Source organism: Hippoglossus hippoglossus, chromosome 1 (assembly GCF_009819705.1).
Source record: "Hippoglossus hippoglossus isolate fHipHip1 chromosome 1, fHipHip1.pri, whole genome shotgun sequence".
Taxonomy (NCBI): domain Eukaryota; kingdom Metazoa; phylum Chordata; class Actinopteri; order Pleuronectiformes; family Pleuronectidae; genus Hippoglossus; species Hippoglossus hippoglossus.
This window is the reverse complement of record NC_047151.1, coordinates 7,185,126-7,204,282: the sequence shown is the minus strand read 5'-3', so window position 1 is coordinate 7,204,282 and position 19,157 is coordinate 7,185,126. Positions and strand designations below refer to the sequence as shown.

The 19,157-nt window shown below is 41.0% G+C and overlaps 2 protein-coding genes across 13 annotated transcripts in view; both read left to right on the top strand.

Annotated features, from left to right (window-relative positions):
- grk4 (G protein-coupled receptor kinase 4) overlaps positions 1-12,589 on the top strand; it is a 46,789-nt gene extending 34,200 nt beyond the window's left edge. For 3 of the 4 annotated variants that reach the window (XM_034587595.1, XM_034587614.1, XM_034587604.1), the window contains exons 10-17: positions 955-1,145; positions 3,293-3,330; positions 3,997-4,086; positions 4,695-4,903; positions 6,705-6,842; positions 7,483-7,620; positions 7,964-8,095; positions 9,195-12,589. In XM_034587595.1, the coding sequence (XP_034443486.1) occupies positions 955-1,145; positions 3,293-3,330; positions 3,997-4,086; positions 4,695-4,903; positions 6,705-6,842; positions 7,483-7,620; positions 7,964-8,095; positions 9,195-9,251 (993 nt within the window). In that variant the 3' untranslated portion in view covers positions 9,252-12,589. Of the gene's footprint in view, positions 1-954; positions 1,146-3,292; positions 3,331-3,996; positions 4,087-4,694; positions 4,904-6,704; positions 6,843-7,482; positions 7,621-7,963; positions 8,142-9,194 lie in introns of all 4 variants that reach the window. The other variant, XM_034587623.1, reaches the window with a different exon arrangement.
- A 934-nt stretch (positions 12,590-13,523) lies between these two features.
- Positions 13,524-19,157, top strand: part of htt (huntingtin) — a 33,179-nt gene continuing 27,545 nt past the window's right edge. For 4 of the 9 annotated variants that reach the window (XM_034587436.1, XM_034587480.1, XM_034587433.1 and 1 more), the window contains exons 1-8: positions 13,525-13,920; positions 16,036-16,119; positions 16,791-16,923; positions 17,161-17,220; positions 17,378-17,457; positions 17,712-17,850; positions 18,654-18,795; positions 18,962-19,140. In XM_034587436.1, coding sequence (XP_034443327.1) covers positions 13,823-13,920; positions 16,036-16,119; positions 16,791-16,923; positions 17,161-17,220; positions 17,378-17,457; positions 17,712-17,850; positions 18,654-18,795; positions 18,962-19,140 — 915 coding nt within the window. In that variant the 5' untranslated portion in view covers positions 13,525-13,822. Of the gene's footprint in view, positions 13,921-16,035; positions 16,120-16,790; positions 16,924-17,160; positions 17,221-17,377; positions 17,458-17,711; positions 17,851-18,653; positions 18,796-18,961; positions 19,141-19,157 lie in introns of all 9 variants that reach the window. The other 5 variants (XM_034587497.1, XM_034587489.1, XM_034587446.1 and 2 more) reach the window with 5 other exon arrangements.

Genomic DNA, 19,157 nt, shown 5'->3' with positions numbered 1-19,157 from the left:
GATATATCATTACATGATTTTTCCATAAAAGAATATTAGATAACTGATCACGTAATAAAACAAGAAAATCTAATTTAATCAGTGAACAATTGAACACGAGAAATGTCCATAACTGTCATGTTCATTACTTGAGAAAACTCTGGGGGGGGGGCACACATGTTGTGATGTTATGATTCACCTCCTTTGAGAGTAAAGTCATTTCCAGTGAGCTAATGGGCGCTCTTCTATTGCATTAGCACAGATGTGAGGCAGCAGAGGACATTTTGATTGTACAGTTAAAACAGCTTTTTTCATTATTGCGAGGCTTTTTAGAATTATACATTGTGTGTGTGTGTGTGTGTGTGTGTGTGTGTGTGTGTGTGTGTGTGTGTGTGTGTGTGTGTGTGTGTGTGTGTGTGTGTGTGTGTGTGTGTGTGTGTGTGTGTGTGTGTGTGTGTGTGTGGTCCAAATCTGACGACATACTCTTTAGCAGATGGGATTCCTCCCAATGGCAGCAACATCCTGCTTGTACATAGCGGCACATGCACACTCACAATACCCTGCATGTCATTGACCCACAGGGGGGAGGAGGGGAGGGAAGTGGGCGCTGGTGGGAATGAAGGGAGAAAAGAGAGATAGATGGTTGGATTAGAGGGACAGGACATGAGCGAATGGAGTAATGAATGGAGAGGAAGCTTCTGGTTTTCCATATCTGTGATGTATCGCTCTCAGTTTTTCTTTGTATACATTCTTGAGATTGTGATGTGGGATAATGGACCAATAATTTGGGCATTAACCAAACCAAATGAAAAAATCGTGCTCCTCCAACCACTGTGTCTCTTACCACTGCTCTTCCCTCTTCCTCCTCCTTCTCCCCGCTCTCTCTCTTCTTGTCCTCTTCTACACCGACTTCTTCCCTGACTCGACCCTCACCTCCCTTGTTATCGCTTCCCCCAAATTTGCCTCCCTGTCCAGGTTAGTCTAGCATATGCCTATGAGACCAAGGATGCGCTGTGCCTGGTGCTGACCATAATGAATGGCGGTGACTTAAAGTTTCACATCTACAACATGGGCAACTCTGGGTTTGACGAGCAGAGGGCCATCTTCTACGCTGCTGAGATCTGCTGTGGCCTTGAGGACCTGCACCGTGAGAGGATAGTCTACAGGTAAAGGTCACACAGGGGTTAGAAACACTTTGGGCCAGGTGAAGATGTGTTGTCAAGTCAAAAAAATATATAATTTTATGATTGTTCCATGATCGTATCTTTGTTTTGAACATTTGAAGATCCTGTGGGCCATCTGTACTCTCTCACGTCAATATGGAGGCTTTAGGAAAAATGCTTGGGGTATTTTAAGGTTCTTTTTCTCTGGGGACATTGTGAGGTTTACAGGCCCAGAAGCACTTCATGAAGTTGCCTAAAACTGACTAAATGTCCTGGCATTTAAAGGAGCTCTCTTCAAATTGTTCACACGAAGTTCAGGTTACTTACAGTGGTACTGTTTACATATGAATGTTACCAAACCCTATCTTTTTTCCATACTTAACTCCCTCTGTAGTTGAGACTACTACAGTGCTTGCATAGTGCATTCTGGTGTAATATTTAACCATAAATAGTCTGCATTTAACTATCTTTTTGTTTCATTGTAAGTTTTCAGACATACTTAGAAGCTTGCATTCTGTTCTAGTGTAGGAAATGGCTTGTTGGTAGCGAATTTCCAAAGGAGTTTTCAGGCACTGGTTGAGTTTTGGCTAACGCTATTAGAAATACAAAGATTATGTCAATCAAGACTGAAAAGGCCCAATTATTCTTAAGATTAATTATCCAAAGATTTTTGAGAAAGTATACACAGACATCTTCTTTTCTAATTACCTCAAGATGTCAATGAATTTGACACTGATTTGTCGCTTTCGTTGTCCTTGGACGGTTCAATATCTTAGGCGGTGGCTGCAGGTATGCAAACACTTACAACACAACATGGCACCACAAATATTGCACTAAGCATGGTCTGCGTTGACTTTAAATAGTGTAACCACGCCAATTTCTGCTCGCCGCTACCCTGCCTCACTGTGACTTGAACAACATGTAGGGGATTACAACATAGCAACATTAGTCTTGGTCCTTTCTTGCAGATCTGTAATACCGACAAGCTCGGCACGCAAACCTCCTTGTCCCGATTATTAAGACTTAGCTTGTGAAAAGTAAACACATGCATAATATTTTTGTGGCTGAGAGAAAATATCTGATGAAGACACATTGACAGGATTAGAGTTATCTCAGATTAGGTTTGGGGCTTGAAATTTGTATTAAAATGGGTGTGGAGATTGAAACGTTTTAACCACAGACCGTGAGGGTGAAATGAAAAGATTTAATCCCAATGCATCATGGAAAATGTGAGATCTGAGATATTGAAGTCATGAAATCACTACTGGATGAGCAGTAGGGAGTCAGTGGGATATCCCTTTAATCAAGAGACCTAATTTGGTTTAACAATGCAAGAGGTTTAAAAACCATGCAATAACTTTTTGTCGGCACTCTGACCCAGCCATGGTGTCAATAAGAGAGATATTTTAAAGAAGAAGAAGAATATAAAGTCCTCGATGATGACGTGTGACTGGATTAATGTTTTTCTGATTTCACTGAGGTGTGTCACACTCGATGGAACCTCAAAGTAATGTTAACATAAACACTGATGTTCCTAGAACACACATGCTCCCTCATACACACGCCCCACATATTCACATAAACACACACACTGTTCTTTGATGTCCACGTGTGTTATAAGAGACTTCACTGTTAGTACTATGGTTAAGGTTGGCATTCGTTAAGTGACCCAGTTTTCATAGATATTATAATAATACAATAAATGGCAAACGTCTGGTATCTTGCTTTTGTCAAAGTTACCTGAGATAATTAAAAGAGGATCCAGATAAAACAATTAAATGTTTATTAAATGACAAGAAAAACAAATTGATGAGTTTTGAGAGGGGTTTAATACAAAACTGACCAACGAGCTTAAATCCTCAGGAATTTGTGTTGCAACACTATTGAAAGCAGAACTGTGGCTCAGTCCCACACATTACACATTTGGTCACAAATAAAGCAAATTAAGATAAATATTATTATCTAATCTATTTAATAATCTAATCTAATGAGAGACTGTAAAAGAACAGAAAGCACACAGGCACTAAAAGACAACGAAAGGTCAACAAAAAGACACGCTAATGAAGAGTACAAATATTTATCGTTCTCTCTTTTTGAACATGCATTATGTCATATGTATCACTCACTAATGTGCCCTTCTTTTCTGGCAGGGATTTGAAACCTGAAAATATCCTTCTGGATGATCGTGGTACGTCCCAATTCTTTTTTTCCCTCTTGTTTAGTTAAGACCAGAGTGGAGTGAGCCAATATGTGGGCAAACTTCTTGGCTTGGGAACATTATTTGTTTTCCACTGTTTATTTGATGTAACTCATAACACATAGCTCACAATGTTCAAAACAAGTGAACAGTTTGTAAGGAGCCCAATTTGTAATGTGCACGCACCACAGCAGAGTGTCTCCCCATCGCTCTCAGGCCGAATAGTCCTCTCCTCAAGTTTCTCACATCACACTCTCTCCTCTGACTCATACTCCTGTATTATCTCTTCTCTGTGACACGGTCTTATCTGGAAATAGAGGAATCTCCTCTGTGTTGGTCTGAAACGCTTACTCTTCTTATTCTCTGTCTTAACCACTTATATATACAAATATATGTATGTATTTATGTATGTATGTATGTGTATGTATGTATGTGTATGTGTGTATATATATATATATTAATTTTAGCATAACATGATTGTTGTCAGGGCACTTCTGCTTCGACGTTTGCTACTTATTAGTGGTTTCTCAGAACAGTGGATGTCCCAGAAATCTAAATATATTTCTCTGTACATCACTTAAACAAGTGTAAGTGATTATTGAAATATGCACAACACCACCATCTCAGTTTGGTAGTGAATCTGTGGTTCTTGTTTAGGACACATTCGGATTTCCGACCTGGGCCTTGCTGTTCAGATCCCTGAAGCAGAGACGATACGAGGGAGAGTGGGGACTGTTGGATACATGGGTAAGAATAAAATAAAAAACTTTATAAAAGTTGAAAGCGAGCATTAGCACTCATGGTCACTTTATTAAATCAGGTTTTGCTCAAGTATCTCTCTGATACCCTCTTCTACCTCATTTCATTCTTTTTACCTCAATACAACCAATCCTTTGCCAACCGTGCATTCATGTGCTCCTCGGAATGTCCCATTTCCCGAGTTGGGAAGTCATTGTTCTGAAGTCGGTGTGATCATGTGCTTTGAAGTTGGAATTTGGGAAAAAAACATGGACACTGTGTTGTATTTATGTGTTTGGAGCTTTAAACAACACAATGCACATTAATAGTAAAAACGTCTGTCATGGCTAAAAGAGTGAGAGATGGACATGCAGTTTGCAAGTGACCAAAGTGTAACATTCAACAAGTTCAATTGAAGAGCTGTTATTTAGAGTTTAGTGCAAAATTATGTTAATTGGTTTATACGTGATGACGTCAGCAATTCTGCAACTCCAGTACTAAAAAGTTGATGAATTGTGACGTTTGTGAATTTTCCCAGTTGAGAACTTCTTTTTCCAATTATTCTGACACCACATGAGCACTATAACTCATCTGTACACAACTTTTTACTCCCTCAGCTCCTGAGGTGATCCAGAACGAGAGCTACAACTTCAGCCCGGACTGGTGGGGGCTGGGCTGCCTGATCTTTGAGATGATCCAGGGCCAGTCTCCCTTCCGCAAGCGCAAGGAGCGCGTCAAGCGGGAGGAGGTGGACAGGCGAGTGCGCGAGGACCAGGAGGAGTACTCTGATAAGTTCTCAGAGGAGGCGAAGGACATCTGTAGACAGGTGAGCGTGAGAGGATAGAAGTGCTGGATGAATGTGGGATTAGGTGATGAATGGGGAAAAAAGGACAAAGGAAGGAAAGAACATTAAAACATAAGTGGCAACTTTCAGAAAAGAATACTGAAAAGGCTCTTCGTTATATTGTGTCATATCTGATGTTTTTATTAGTTCAGATGTTTTCTAAATGTCTTCTTCATCACATATCATAGCCTTCAAGCCAACAGCCACCAGTCCATTTTTGCTACACCCACTTTTCCTGTTCCTTTGGCTTATTGTTTCAATTCTTATAGGAAAAAGCCTACTCAGAAGGGTACTATTCCCAAATAAATGTAGTTTAAACCTTTTATACAATGTTTTTGGCCACTTGAGGGCAGTGGAACAAACTATAAACTCAACAAAGACATATAGAGCTAAACAGCGTGGTTCTGGAAGTAAAACTCCCATTCATTTTCTGGATAGAGATTTTCATTATCAGCCATAATTTTGTCCTTTATAATATCAACCACATTTTAAGAAAAACATGTTTGTGTTTTATAACATTGTGTTTTATTCACATGCTGTGTCCAAAGAGTCCAAAGGGGTAAAAATCAGATCATATACTGGAGTGTAGTGTTAGTGAGGGCCAGCTTGTAGGTTCACAATGGTTTTTGGGATTCCTAGTTCCTCCACTCTGAAAAATATTATAAATATGATCTTTTAAAAGTTGAAATGCTAAAATCAGAAACTGAAAAACTCAAACAGTGGGGCTGAAAGAGGTTAAAATACTCTGTAGAGCTAATGGGATCACAGTGCTGGGCTGCCATTATACAAAACCACAAGAACATTTCACACACGCATAACATTTCAAAGTTAAGGTAAAATATTGATTAGTGCAAATTTAAGGAAAACAAAGGTTTATTACAACTCCATCTCTCTTTCACCTCCTCTGTCCTATACAATGTCACTAACTCTGTGATCCAAGAGGGAGCCACTGAGCTGCTATGCTTCAGAGCAGGAGGGGATGGGACGTTTATTTGTGTGATGCGGTGGAACATTCTGACCCGAGGTTCAAGCAGATTCAAAGGTTCCCCCGGGGAGAAGAGCAGTGGTGGAGGGAGCGGGGAGAAGAGAGGTTTCTGCGAGAATGGGAGTAAGATAATAAAGAAGGCCAGAGAGCGGTGGCTCTTACCGCAGCCCAGAATAAAGTGATCTAAGTCGTCAGGATTGGAAAGTAAGAGTCTGCTTTGAACCCTGGTGTAAATTAAGCAGGGATTGCACAAGGACAACAGGAAACAAAGTGGAAAATAAGAGATGTGCTGAAGAAAGTGAGAGGATATGTGTCAGTGAAAGCCCTCAGCTTTTAGATGACGAAAGGGCCAGTGAGAGTATCCACTGATCCACTTTATAAGCCTGCTGTCCTGTGGGTGGTGTGCTGGTAATATTATTGAGAAGCTCTTATAGAGACGAACTCGAACTCCATCCATCATAGTGTTGCATTATTTATGGTCTTGTATTGGTCTTCATTAGATTATGTAGGATCAGACACATTAAATCCAGAGGATTACCTGCAAACTACGTCCATGTGTGTTAAGTATATGATGTACTGGAGAAACTGGTCATAAATCTCTCATGAGTTGTCCAACATCACCTTCATGAGTGTGTGATTTGTCGTTGGAGAAAAGGGCTTTAATAGTTTTATGGTATTCCAAATGAGAAATTAGAATCACGTTTAGCTATAATATATCTGCCAGAGACATTTGGGCACACACACATCTTTAGAGAATTTAATCTATTTACTCTTCCTCATCCTCCTCCTATGCATCAGCTCCTGGTCAAGGAACCCAAGGAGCGCCTCGGTTGTCTGGGTCACGGGGCCATAGAGGTCAAGCAGCACCCGATCTTCAGAAACATCAACTTCAAACGGCTGGAGGCGAACATGCTGGACCCTCCCTTCAGCCCAGATGTAAGAACTACTCTCACACACACACACAAGCTCCCAGCATGCACTGCACTGTACATACAGGCTCAATTCACAGCTTGTAGCCTGAAACCTCGTTGAGCTGTGAATCGGCATACAGGAAATACCATTGTCACAAGTAAACAAACACTTCCAGTATAAGACCAGTGATCAGGGAAGCCAGAGGGGGGTGATGAGGTGCGGTCGTATGATTTCCGTGTTGTATGAAATCCCAAACTGGCTGATAGAACCAATTATTGCAGACATCACAAATGGATGTAGTTCAACAAAAATAACCGCTAGCTTTCGTGCTGCACTTGTGACTAGCATAACAAAGCTGTTCATAGAGAGAGTCCTCACAGTTTCAGTGTCATAAATAGACTCGGTGAGGGAGAGTGAATGACCCCAGAGGTTAAATCAATAGCTGAAAGTAGATAGTGTTATCTGCAATTCTATTTTGGGTTATTCAGGTCAGTAGAACCACACTGACGTCAGTAGCAACACAGGGTCCTCAGTTGTGTGAAGATTTACATCAAATATCCTTTTTCCCCCCCTTTCATTCAAAAATACTTACGCATTTAACAATTTTTATGAATCTGTCTATCTCCCTCTTTCTAATTCTATCACGTCTCATTCTCTCATTCAGCCTCGGGCCGTGTACTGTAAAGACGTCCTGGACATTGAGCAGTTTTCCACTGTCAAAGGCGTGAACCTTGACCCCACAGATGACGACTTCTACCACAAGTTTGTCACAGGCAGTGTCTCCATCCCGTGGCAGAATGAGGTACTGCACACCCAGGCCTCTCCGATGATGTCATTGTTCAGTCTCACAGCAGACATAACGCAGAACAACACCGGTGGTGTCATAGTGATACATATATCAGTGTAGGAGGATAAATTGTCGTTGATGCTCATTAATAGTTAATTGTGAATGAGTAAAGTCGGTGGAGTGCGGAGGTGTTGATTTACATCCTACATGTGTAAATAAGATGGATACTGAAGGTTTTCTGCAAAGAAGGTTGCTGATAAACAAACCCACCCAATGCTTACTAACATGTCTGTTGTAGAATTAAAATCTGAGTGTGAAAAGTATCAGGCTGCATAACTGGACCTCTTATCTTTTGCAGATGATCGAGATGGAGTGCTTTAAAGAAATCAATATCTACGAGACGGATGGGACCCTGTGCTCAGACCTAGACATAAACCGGCCCAACCCTCCACCAAAGAGAGGCTTCTTCTACCGCCTGTTCAGAAGAGAGGCAAGTGCTAGTGCTCCGGCAACTGTTCGAGGGGGTGGGGGCTAAGGTACTTCCTCTCTTACTTCTTTCCTCCCTTTTTTTCCGAGGCCTTGTCCAAACTCCACATGTGAAAAGATTACTCCTCAACCCCAGAGAAATTCGAATGTTAAATAGTTGTTTCCAGTCCATTTGTGTTAGTTGGAATAGGGCCTCCCTTTTTTTTTTCTCAATTGGAAATTTTCAGTCCTTTGCTTATCCCTCTGCACGTCCCTTCCTGTATTTTGTACTTTGTTTTAGGGGTCAAAAATAGGAAATATTTTTTTGATTGTACTGGTTTACAGTTGTGGGAAGACTTGTCATTTATAATAAATGTAACTTTATTTGTATAGCATTTTTCAATACGAGTAACACAGTGCTTTCCAAAACCCATATGAAATGCACAAACAGAGTAAATAAATAAAAATAATGAGGATACAAATAATAACAGTCATAGACATCATGTAATAAAAGCTTTTTTTATAAAGATGTGTCTTAAGCAGAAAGATAAATCGGTAACGGATTCTGCCAGTCTAATCTCTTCTGGCAGATTGTTCCAAAGTGTAGTGCAATAACATGACAGTTAGCGTTAAGTTGCCAGCTTGATTACCAGTTCATTTTACTTAGAGTCTTAAATGTGTCCAAGATGAGCTTTGATATTTCATTTTAAAACCACCCTCATAGCTAGGAAGTAGCTAAATACTATCTAATCACAGCTTCTGAGCTGTCAATATGTCCCTCCAGACTATAAAATCAGACGGTGTCAATCAAGCAATGGTTAGTACAGAAACACATTTAAACAGACGACGCATTTACATTTTTTATTGTTTTATTTGATATTTCTATTATAAAGGAAGTGCAATAACAGAAGAATCTTTGTTTCGATTTCATGCCTTATGTTGTCTTCTAACTTGCTCGGAGTTGTGTGTCTGAGTGCTGGACACCTGCTTCAGAATTACGTAATGTGGTCAAGTCACAGACGCCGTTTCTAGAGATCATGGCATCATTTTTTCACATGCGAGATGGCGAAATGGTGAGAGTTGCTGATACTAGTGATATATTCTGACCTTTTGGTTCTCCCCAGGTCTGTTTTAAGAGCAGTTACAGTGACGACGAGACCGGAGAGCCCTCGCGACTTTAAACCACTCCCTTCAACCCGCCGGTTAGCCCCACCCCGCCCCTCCCTCGCCGCTGAACTTCACCACAAACTCCAACCGAGCGCAAATCTTAGGAACTCAGTGAATGTTGACCTGTATTTATGAGCTGTATTAAAAGTGTATTATAATTAAAGAAAAAAGTATGAGTTTAAAGATTTTGTACATTTGTACTTGAATTTATGTCTAGATGTATATTTTCACTAAAGGTTGTATTGTACAAAAAGCCATAAAAGTACCACTTGAATGCATACATTACATTTTTTTTTTTTTTTTACTTTCCTTTTGGAATGAGTATGGATAATGTGTATTGGGGAGTTTTTTAAGAAGCACAGTACCAGTTGTTGTTTTGTTTTTTTCTCAATGTAGCATAAGGCCTTTTTTGTTTTTATATGTGCTGTATGTTTGTCATTGATTTGGCCAACGTGACGTGTTGTTAGCACATCAGATCCACCCCCATCCCGAACTAACCTTTAGCCTCTCAACCCATCGAGGCTCAGGTAGATCTGAGTGGGCGTAGATCTAAATGAATCCAGTCTTACGTTGCTGTGTTGAGGCCATGCTGCTTAAACCTTCCCATATATTTCCCAGCTCTCCACATTTTTCTTGGGGAGTCTAAGATCCTTCCCTAGGTTCAGTTAGGCAGTTTGTGGTGGAATGGACGGCCTGCGTAGTAAAGCATCAGCTAGTGGCCTGGACCGGCTCCATTCTAGCAGAGACGGTGGATTTCTGTCTGACAACTTTTTCGTCAGCATGCGCAACATTAAGTATCCTTACAAATACAAAGGACATATTATGGAGGTCAGTTTGCGTGACACACGGCCTGATTATCATTCCTGGACCTCCAAAAACCTTTCCAGGGATGCAAACTGCTCAGATGCGCAGTGTTTCCTTTGGGAGCGCAGCTGCTGAGTAAACGTCTGTTACATTGCTCACTCAGGCTGAACATGTTTCGGTGACTTATATTTACCCCCCCCTTTTCATGCTTTTGTCATACTACCTAGCTTTTCTGTGTCATTGCTCCGTGCAGAGCGGAAATGCTTTCACTTGAAACTTCTTAGTAATTTGCTTCCCATATTTTTTTTGTACACTAGAAAGCCTATGAGTGATTGACTGGAGAATGACTTGGAACATATTGGGGACAGCTGGGGATGAGGACAATGATGCCACTGTATTAGATCTGACCTGCAGCATCATCGAGAAAACAAATTGCTGATGCATCAAACTGACTTCCAATGATCCAGCTGTCAGCAGCTATTAGCCTCTGCACAGAGTCGAGACGCAGCCTGCTTTGGCCTCTGCCTGTTGATCGTAGATAGCGCGATCCCTTTTGGCCTCTTATCCTGCTGGTAGAACGCTAGTAACATCCAGTGGCTTCAGCCGTGTTTGTGATAATGATAAAATCAGTTCGTCGTACCCGTGGCCATCTTTGATTTTTGCTTTGAAGTCCTGGATGTTGTTCTCTCAGAGGAACGACATCAGAAAGTTGCTTGTATGAGAGTAGACCAGGAGAAACACTTGACCACTTTCACTGCTACAATATTTATGCATTTAGTTTGGTTTCCTTTCAGTTTAACCAATCATGAACAAATACATGTTCTGTACATTTCCCGATCATGTTATACACAGGATTCATTTTTCTGCTCTCACTTGCATTTCTGATGCCATTTTGCTTCATGAGAAAGATGCTGTATACTCCCCATCACCTGTTTTAATGCTGTGAATATCCAATCTGGACATGTTAGCTTTGTGTGTGTATATTACACTGTATGCTAATGCAGCTTTTGGTCAGTCTAATGCATTGAAGTAAATTAGCCGTGTGCTGTAAGAATTGAGTTACATTAAGGATTCATTCATAATCTGATTCTATTTTTTTTCTCCACAAAAAAAAGCAATGTCTGCCTTTTTTTGTCAGCACAACATTTCAAAATCATTTAGGGGTTTGAATGTCAGTTGAACACATTTCTAACATTTGAGATGACCTGCAGTTGAAATGGTACGCATAGAGTTCCCCGTCTGTTTGGAGAGTCTGCGGTTTGCCGATTTAGTAATTTTGGTTTCCCCTCCCCTTGTTGCACACTCCATTATCAAAATCAGGAATCGAACGCGTGCATCTAGCTGTTGCTGGCTTTCGTTACTTGAGTTTCTTTAGTGTCTTTATTTTTTTGTTGTTGTTGCTCTCAGGCACATTTTAAAGCTGATTTCTCTTGCCAGTGTAGATTTTAGCCTTTTAGCTCTTTAGCCTCAAAAACCTTGTAAATGATGTATTTCTAACATGTAACTAAGCTCTAACACACACACACACACACTCACAGGGAAACAAATGTGTTTGCCTGCCATGCCTCTGTCATTGTTTGGAGTAACTTTACTGTCATACCACCCATACAGCAGTAAAGTTGAGTTCTTTTCCGTTTCATTGCACTATGGTGTGTTTTGACAATGATTATATAGGAAGTGTCTTTAACTTTTTTTGCCAATGATACCAAAAGCGACATTTGAGTAAATCAAACTTGTTTCGTTTGCTGAAGAATTTACTAAAGAAAGACTGACAGCCTTTATTCTATGTGCCAATTATTAGAGTTAATTTCTGACATCCCATCTTTTTTCAACCTCTTTATCCTTCCGTCCGCTCTAAGAGAAATCCCTTCACATAAAGGAATTTCAACAGTTCAACAGTTTTGAATGTCCGCACTAAGTGCATTTTAATGCCTGTTTTAAAAAAAATACATATGTTTTATTACTCAAGCATGTATTGGTTTGTAATACTTCAGGTTCCTTATATATGTAAATTATGACCTTCTAGTGCCAACATATCTCACTGGTATCTGAGAACAACCTTATAAATGGCATGGTGACCAGCTGAATTAGCCCAGTTTGAATACACAACAAGCATTCCTGCTCTCCTGCCTTCCTCCAAGGCGCTGATGGCGAGTGTGTCTCCCTACAAACTGGGATGATGCACGCTAGCACCGGTTAGAAGTGAGAGATCCTCAGTTCCTTGATGTCACCTGAGTCTAGTTTAGGGATAACCACCGATACAATTCTGGAAATTCTCCAGGATTTTGTCCAGATGTGTCAGTGAAGTGATTTTTTTTTTTTTTTTTTTCAAGGAAGGAAGGAAGCAATGGGAAAATGCATTAGTGGTGTTCAGACTGGGCCTGGGACTTCTTGATTTTTCTTTTCTTCTTTTTTTGTATCTGTACAGTCATGTCGTTCAACCACTGCAGTCATTGTTAATTCTTGTACAAGTTGTATCACTGGTTGTTGTACCATATCTGACATTTGTAATTATGAAATAATACACTGCCATTTGTATAAAAAAAAACTTTTGTCTTGACTTACTTGTGTCATATTTAATTTTGTGGTTTGCTGCGAATAAATTGGACTAGACACGAAAAATAGTTTCATGCTGCTATGACCTGTGTCGTGTCCAAGCCACAATATGCAACTGCACTGATTGCATTAGAGCAGTGGCTCCTGAAAAGTGTCAGGACCACCTGGGGTGTCGCGAGACACAGAGAAAGGCTTGCAGAACAACACATACGGTTTAAAAACAGTAAAAAACAATAAACAAACATTTTAGCCATAATTTTTTACTAACAATTAAATAAATTGTTTTTAAAGCTATGCATGTAACATGTCTTCAACCCCACTGACTAAACGTGATCATGACAAATAAGTGACAGCATCAGTTGCATTAAGGTCAATTTACAACATATACAACGAATATTGTGAGATGTGCATGTAGTTGATTTATTTCATATCAATATCTTTTAGGAATCATGGGGGTATTGGGGACCCCTGCAGTAGAAGATAGCTGCTGCAGGTAGGACTTCATTCAAGCTCCAACTACTACTTACTATACACATTAAATAAGATTGGATGACCTGTTGGAGTTATAGATTTCTTTATAATTGACTGTTGTCTTCATTCATCCTCTGCCACTCCCACTGAGTCTGAATGGTGGTAACAATACACTTTAGTGTAAATGAACATGTGGATGAGTCAGATAAAGTTAGATCTCCGTCCTCTTTGAGCTCATTCCCTTGTCGCCTCCTCCCTGTCATCACTGATCTCCCTGCTACAATATCAGTGTGGCACAAATCTCTTTTTGTACAAATCTGGATTTCAGGGTCTCGTGACAGCAACAATAACAACAGGGTGAAAAAGTGTCACAGACAACCATTGGTGTTCCCCCAAGTCACTCAGGGTAAAAACCGCATCCTAATTGGCCGTTGAGGCTGAACCCCACCCCTCTATGCAAGCTGTCACACACTCCACTTCCCGGTGAGATTTGTCGGGGGAACGCGACGCTGCACCGAAGATGGATCGTCAGCGACAAACCTTTCGCTCATTCGGGAATAACAGCGTGAAGGAATAAGAGACTGTGTGCCCGGAGAGGAAGCGGAGAGCCGGCGGTAGCTGTCGCGAGCAGTGTTAGCGCTCTGGCCGCTCCACGCCCCGCTGTGCTCGCTCCGTGCGGCTAACCTGTCCCCTCTGTGCCCGTTAGCTCCCATAGTAAATATTAGCCAGTCTGCTTTAGTTGTTGATTGCTAAAATGGCCACCATGGAGAAACTGATGAAGGCCTTCGAGTCCCTGAAGTCCTTTCAGCAGCAGCAGGGACCACCGACCGCCGAGGAGCTCGTCCAGAGGCAGTGAGTGGATTTTAGTCTAACGGGGGTCGCTTAGCAAGCGAGCGAGCTAGCCGCCGCTGGGCTGGACGGGGAAGCTTAGCTCGCTAGCTAACGGTAGCAGCCCTCAGCTACACACGATTTAGGAGTTAGCATGAAGCTAGCTACGCTAACAAGCTGGGAACCAGAGTCGCAGCTGCTATTTAGGTATCTCTTGGTATAATAGCTTCTTGCTAGACACTGTAGCTACAGACGACGAGGCTCCGACCCTCGGTATTCACCTTACGTGTTAACTACACAGGTTCGGAGGATCACAGCAGCTGAATGATAGCTTACATCGAGGCTACGCAAATCTATACCCACGCACCTGCAAAAGGAGTCAAGGACCAAACGATCAGTTCAGATCTGTTTCATAAGTTAACCTCGGCTGTTTGAAAAGACGCGTAAGCAAAGCGATCGTCACATTTTGCATGTAATGCTGCAGAAGAAGGCAGGTAGTAGAAATGCTGCATTCATTGCCCTTTTGATGCACCCGGACTCACGTCATATACTCCATCCTGATCAATGGAGCAAGTGGTTCTGCAACAGTCAGGCCTGTGTGCCTTGTTATTGTTATGCTCCTGCTCAGGAAACGAAGCGTGTCATTCACATGCCAGCCTCTTTCAGTAATGACAGCACCATCTCTTCAAATGTATAGTTCACTTTTATCAGAAAGTAAGACACAGTCCAATCCTTTTAGTCCCACAAAGGGAAATGTCCAAACAGGGGACAGTCAAAAAATGGACATCAGTAAAAGTAATAAATATTATAATGCAAGGTAATATAAATATTATTCTAATATGAATAGAGAGAAATTGCATGGTGTCATAGGGATCTGTCGTGTTATGAATATGAATTTTCCGTGGCACAAGTTCATCAGGCTCATCTCTGTCCAGAGGTCCCTAAAATAATTCTATCTGTTCTCAGCAATACTTACTCTGTCAATTTTCCCCTTTTTGATTTGTATAACTAATTGATTGAGGTATTATTAATGTCATACATTAATTCAAGTATGTTATCTACCTTGTTGTATGAAATTGGTATCACCCTCTATTCTACACAACAGTTGAAGGTGATTATCCAGAAGGTGTTTTGATCTACAAGGAATTATCTTAGAGGAAAGCAGGTCTCTCCCATCACGTGCTGAGCTTCTGCTGTCGGGGGAAAGCAGCTGTGGTGCCAAAGCTGCAGCTGCCTGGCTCTTTATAAGATTACCATTCCTTTGTCAATGCAACAGGGCAGCAAGTCGTGATGAAGTCCGACGGAAGTTTATTCATCTGACATGTTCTGGTCACATGAGATCAGTACAGTGGCAGGTCAGGTTCATCCGTATGAAGTCATCAGCGTCTTTTATTGTTGTTTGTATGTAGGCTGTTCAGAGGGTTTCTATAAGGAGCTCAGGTTACTTGATTAATTATGTAATGATAATAATTGCTGTTTATTTGCACATGACACAAAGTGGAACAGCAGCTCCTTTAAATCTGTCCCTAGCATTGATCCTTACACTCTACATCTTTTGCAGTACTATGTATGCCACATATTATATACTATGTTTGGTGCGTGCATTTACTGTTAGATGATGCAATGATGTCATAACCATGGATTTTGGTGCTCAATCGACACAGCAATCTTAAAAAACCCTTTAGCCAACATTACATTCCACAGGCTCTTACATGAGTCATGCTGCTGCTATTTCACTTAAATATGAGCTTTATGATTAGATATGGAGTAGCTTCAAAGCACTTGAAATGGACATTTCTGTTATTTTATCAGAGGACACTGTTGATTTTAACTCTACACAGTGATTCTGGAGATCTCTTTAGTTAAAGTAAGCAATGTTGCAATGAGTGGCACTGACTTCTTGTATTTAGTATTCCAGTCATTGTGCTGTTTGGCTATTAGCAAGAGATTAAATTAAGATCCCATCTAGAGATGGAAGATTTCTGGCTCTGGACTTGCATGAAGGCACTGACTTTGTCTGCGAACACGATTATTTTCTCCAAACCTTCTCTCTCTTTCTGCTTCTGTCCCTCTCTTTCTTTTACTCCCTCTTGCTTTCTGTTGCTTCTCCTCATGCTCTCCATCTTTCTTCTTTCACAGGAAAAAGGAACAGGCTACTACAAAGAAGGACAGGGTGACCCATTGTCTGACAATATGTGAAAACATTGTGGCTCAGTCTCTGAGGTAGGCCTTGTTAGTTTAATTAAAATCTTTTTTTCCCCTGACGTTTAAAGGTTCAGTGTACATGATTTAGGCTCTATCAGTAGAACTTAAATATAATATTCATAATTATGTTTTCATGAGTGCATAATCACCTGTAATTAAGAATCATTGTGTTTTCATTACATGAGAATGAGCCCTTTATATCGAAATCTGGAGCTGTTTCTTTTCCATGGAGTCTGCCATGTTTCTACATTAGCCCAGAGCAGACAAACCAAACACCGGCTCTAGAGAGGGACTTTCCCGTTGTTACGTTACCTGGACGTCACTGTAGTGTAGGTTCTTCTTCATGCTTGGAAGGGGAGGGTATGGCTAGATGTTACTATAATCATCAATAAGTTTCCATCTAAAACTCTTTCAATTATGTCGTTTTATTACTACTTTAGTTTCTCCAGGTATAATGGTGAATATTACTAAGCTATTTGTTAGTGCGAGTTACGTGTGTGTGTGTGTGTGTGTGTGTGTGAGAGAGGGAAAAATGTTTGACCAAAACACATCTGAGTGGAAGAATGTTGCTGGTGTGGGCATGTTCATTTGGGTGCTTCATTTGTGAACAGTTGAGAGTCGAGTTATTGACATACACAAGCAATGTCCGTTATATATAATGACATTTGCCTGACTTTTGTTCTCTATGGTCCTGGGAGCAGAACGTCTCCAGAGTTTCAGAAACTGCTGGGCATCGCCATGGAGATGTTCCTGCTCTGCAGCGATGACAGCGAATCAGATGTCCGAATGGTAGCCGACGAGTGCCTGAACAAAATCATCAAAGTGAGCAGGAACCAATGAACTCTCTGGCAGGCTCCCTTCAACAGCCTTCATGTTTCCTTAAAAAGAATAGAACAGCCAATATATAACGAGTTAATGTCTAGCTGGTACACACTATGGACATGGTAGACCTAGGAAATAATGACTCATCCCTTGATTTGTGTTGATGATCATTTTAAATACGTTTTCTTTGCTGAATCATCCATGTTGTTCACAGTGCGTGTTTATATTTCTCTTAAGGCACTGATGGACTCCAACCTGCCCAGACTGCAGCTTGAGCTGTACAAAGAAATAAAAAAGGTGATGAGATATGTCTGTTGTGAGTCAGACTAATGATCCATGTGAAGTGTTAAACCTATTTTATTGATATAGTTTTTTAAAGAATATTGCTAAGATTGTTTTAAATGGTGTTAATGTGATGGTGGTGATGTTGATTATTGTTTGTGTGCCTCTGTAGAACGGTGCCTCTCGGAGTCTGAGAGCAGCTCTGTGGAGGTTTGCTGAGCTTGCCCACCTCATCAGACCACAGAAATGCAGGTAAATACCTGAAATTAGTTTTTTTTTACCTTGTTCACATGACAACCATATTTAACCATATCCTACCAAAGGCGCAGCAAATTTTGGTGTACATCTAAACATCTGAACTCATTCAAATGTCTGTGCCAGGTTATTAAAATCAAATGTGTTTATTATTTGACATTGCATGTCTCAGAATCACTTGCTTAAAGGAAGGGATGCAATGCCCTGTACTAATCTCACTGTGTTGCCCCCATCTCCTACTTGTGGTGCAGACCCTACCTGGTCAACCTGTTGCCGTGCCTCACCAGAATCACTAAGCGGCAGGAGGAGTCGGTGCAGGAGACTCTGGCTGCAGCAATGCCCAAGATTATGTCAGCTCTTGGACACTTTGCCAATGATGGCGAGATCAAGGTATCAACACAAAGTGGAAACAGTGTGGAATGGACATTACATTTAGGCTCAGATAACTGTTTCAAATTTAGTGTTGAGGAAACTGGTGTTTCTTTTCATGTTTCCTGCTTTCTTCAGCCTATCACATGCTTGACATAGTTTATACTACAGGTCAAAAGTTTTAGAACATTCCCAGTTCTTAATTTTTTGTTGAAATGTTAACAGTTCAAGTCCAGTGAATAACCTGGAATGATAAAAAGGTAAGATAACAAATTCCCCAAGGTAAAACAACAAAATGTAGGCCACCAAAAAGTGACAAATATAGACTTACAATAGAAAACAGGCATTTTTTGAGTGATTAAGAAAATGATTAACTTATAACTTCCCTACAGCAATGGAAGTAAATCAAGCCTTGAAAGTGAATCAAAACAATTCCCACTGGCAGAGCTGCATTGACAGACCAAAATCTCATATCCTGGTCGAAGTAATTTAATATTCAGACATTGAAATAGCGTTACCATTGGGGCTTGTCTTTGCAGATGTACGTTGCCACGGCAGCCATTATCTCCTTCCATTTTCACGATTCTCTGTCACATGTTGCGTTGCAGGCAGAAACCTCAAGCAATATCTGAGAATAAACTTTTTTTTTTCAAAACAAAATCATGTTCATGCGACAGAAGTAGCCCCGCTTTTAGGTACAAGGTCCTCATTTTGTCGCAGTTGGTCAGAGTCCTTATCTCGTCGGGAATAATCACATTCTATGTCACTCTCCTATGTTTGTTTATCTGCATGTTTTCATTGTAGTCTAACCACATCTGTTCCAGTTGCTGCTAAAAGCATTTGTGGCCAGCCTGAAGTCCAGCTCACCGACCATCAGACGGACTGCAGCAAGTTCAGCTGTCAGCGTGTGCCAACACTCCAGACGCACCAGCTACTTTTACACCTGGCTCCTTAATGTGCTGCTGGGTAGGACACACAGACCCACACACTTATTTGACAGCTGAAACAAGCAGTCAATAAATTACATTTAGGAGCTAGTTTAGTATCAGACTGCTTTTAGTTACAGGTTCAAGGCAACACATATTCACATTTGACAAAGAAAGACACTCCCTCACCTTCTGTCTTTTTCCAGGACTGTTGGTTCCAGTGGATGAGGAGCACCCCACCCACTTAATCCTTGGGGTGCTGCTAACTCTTCGCTACCTGATGCCTCTGCTGCAGCAGCAAGTCAATACCACCAGCCTCAAAGGAAGCTTTGGAGTCACGAGGAAGGAGGCAGATGTACAGCCAACACCTGAGCAGCTGCTACAGGTAAGGAAAAGAGTGTG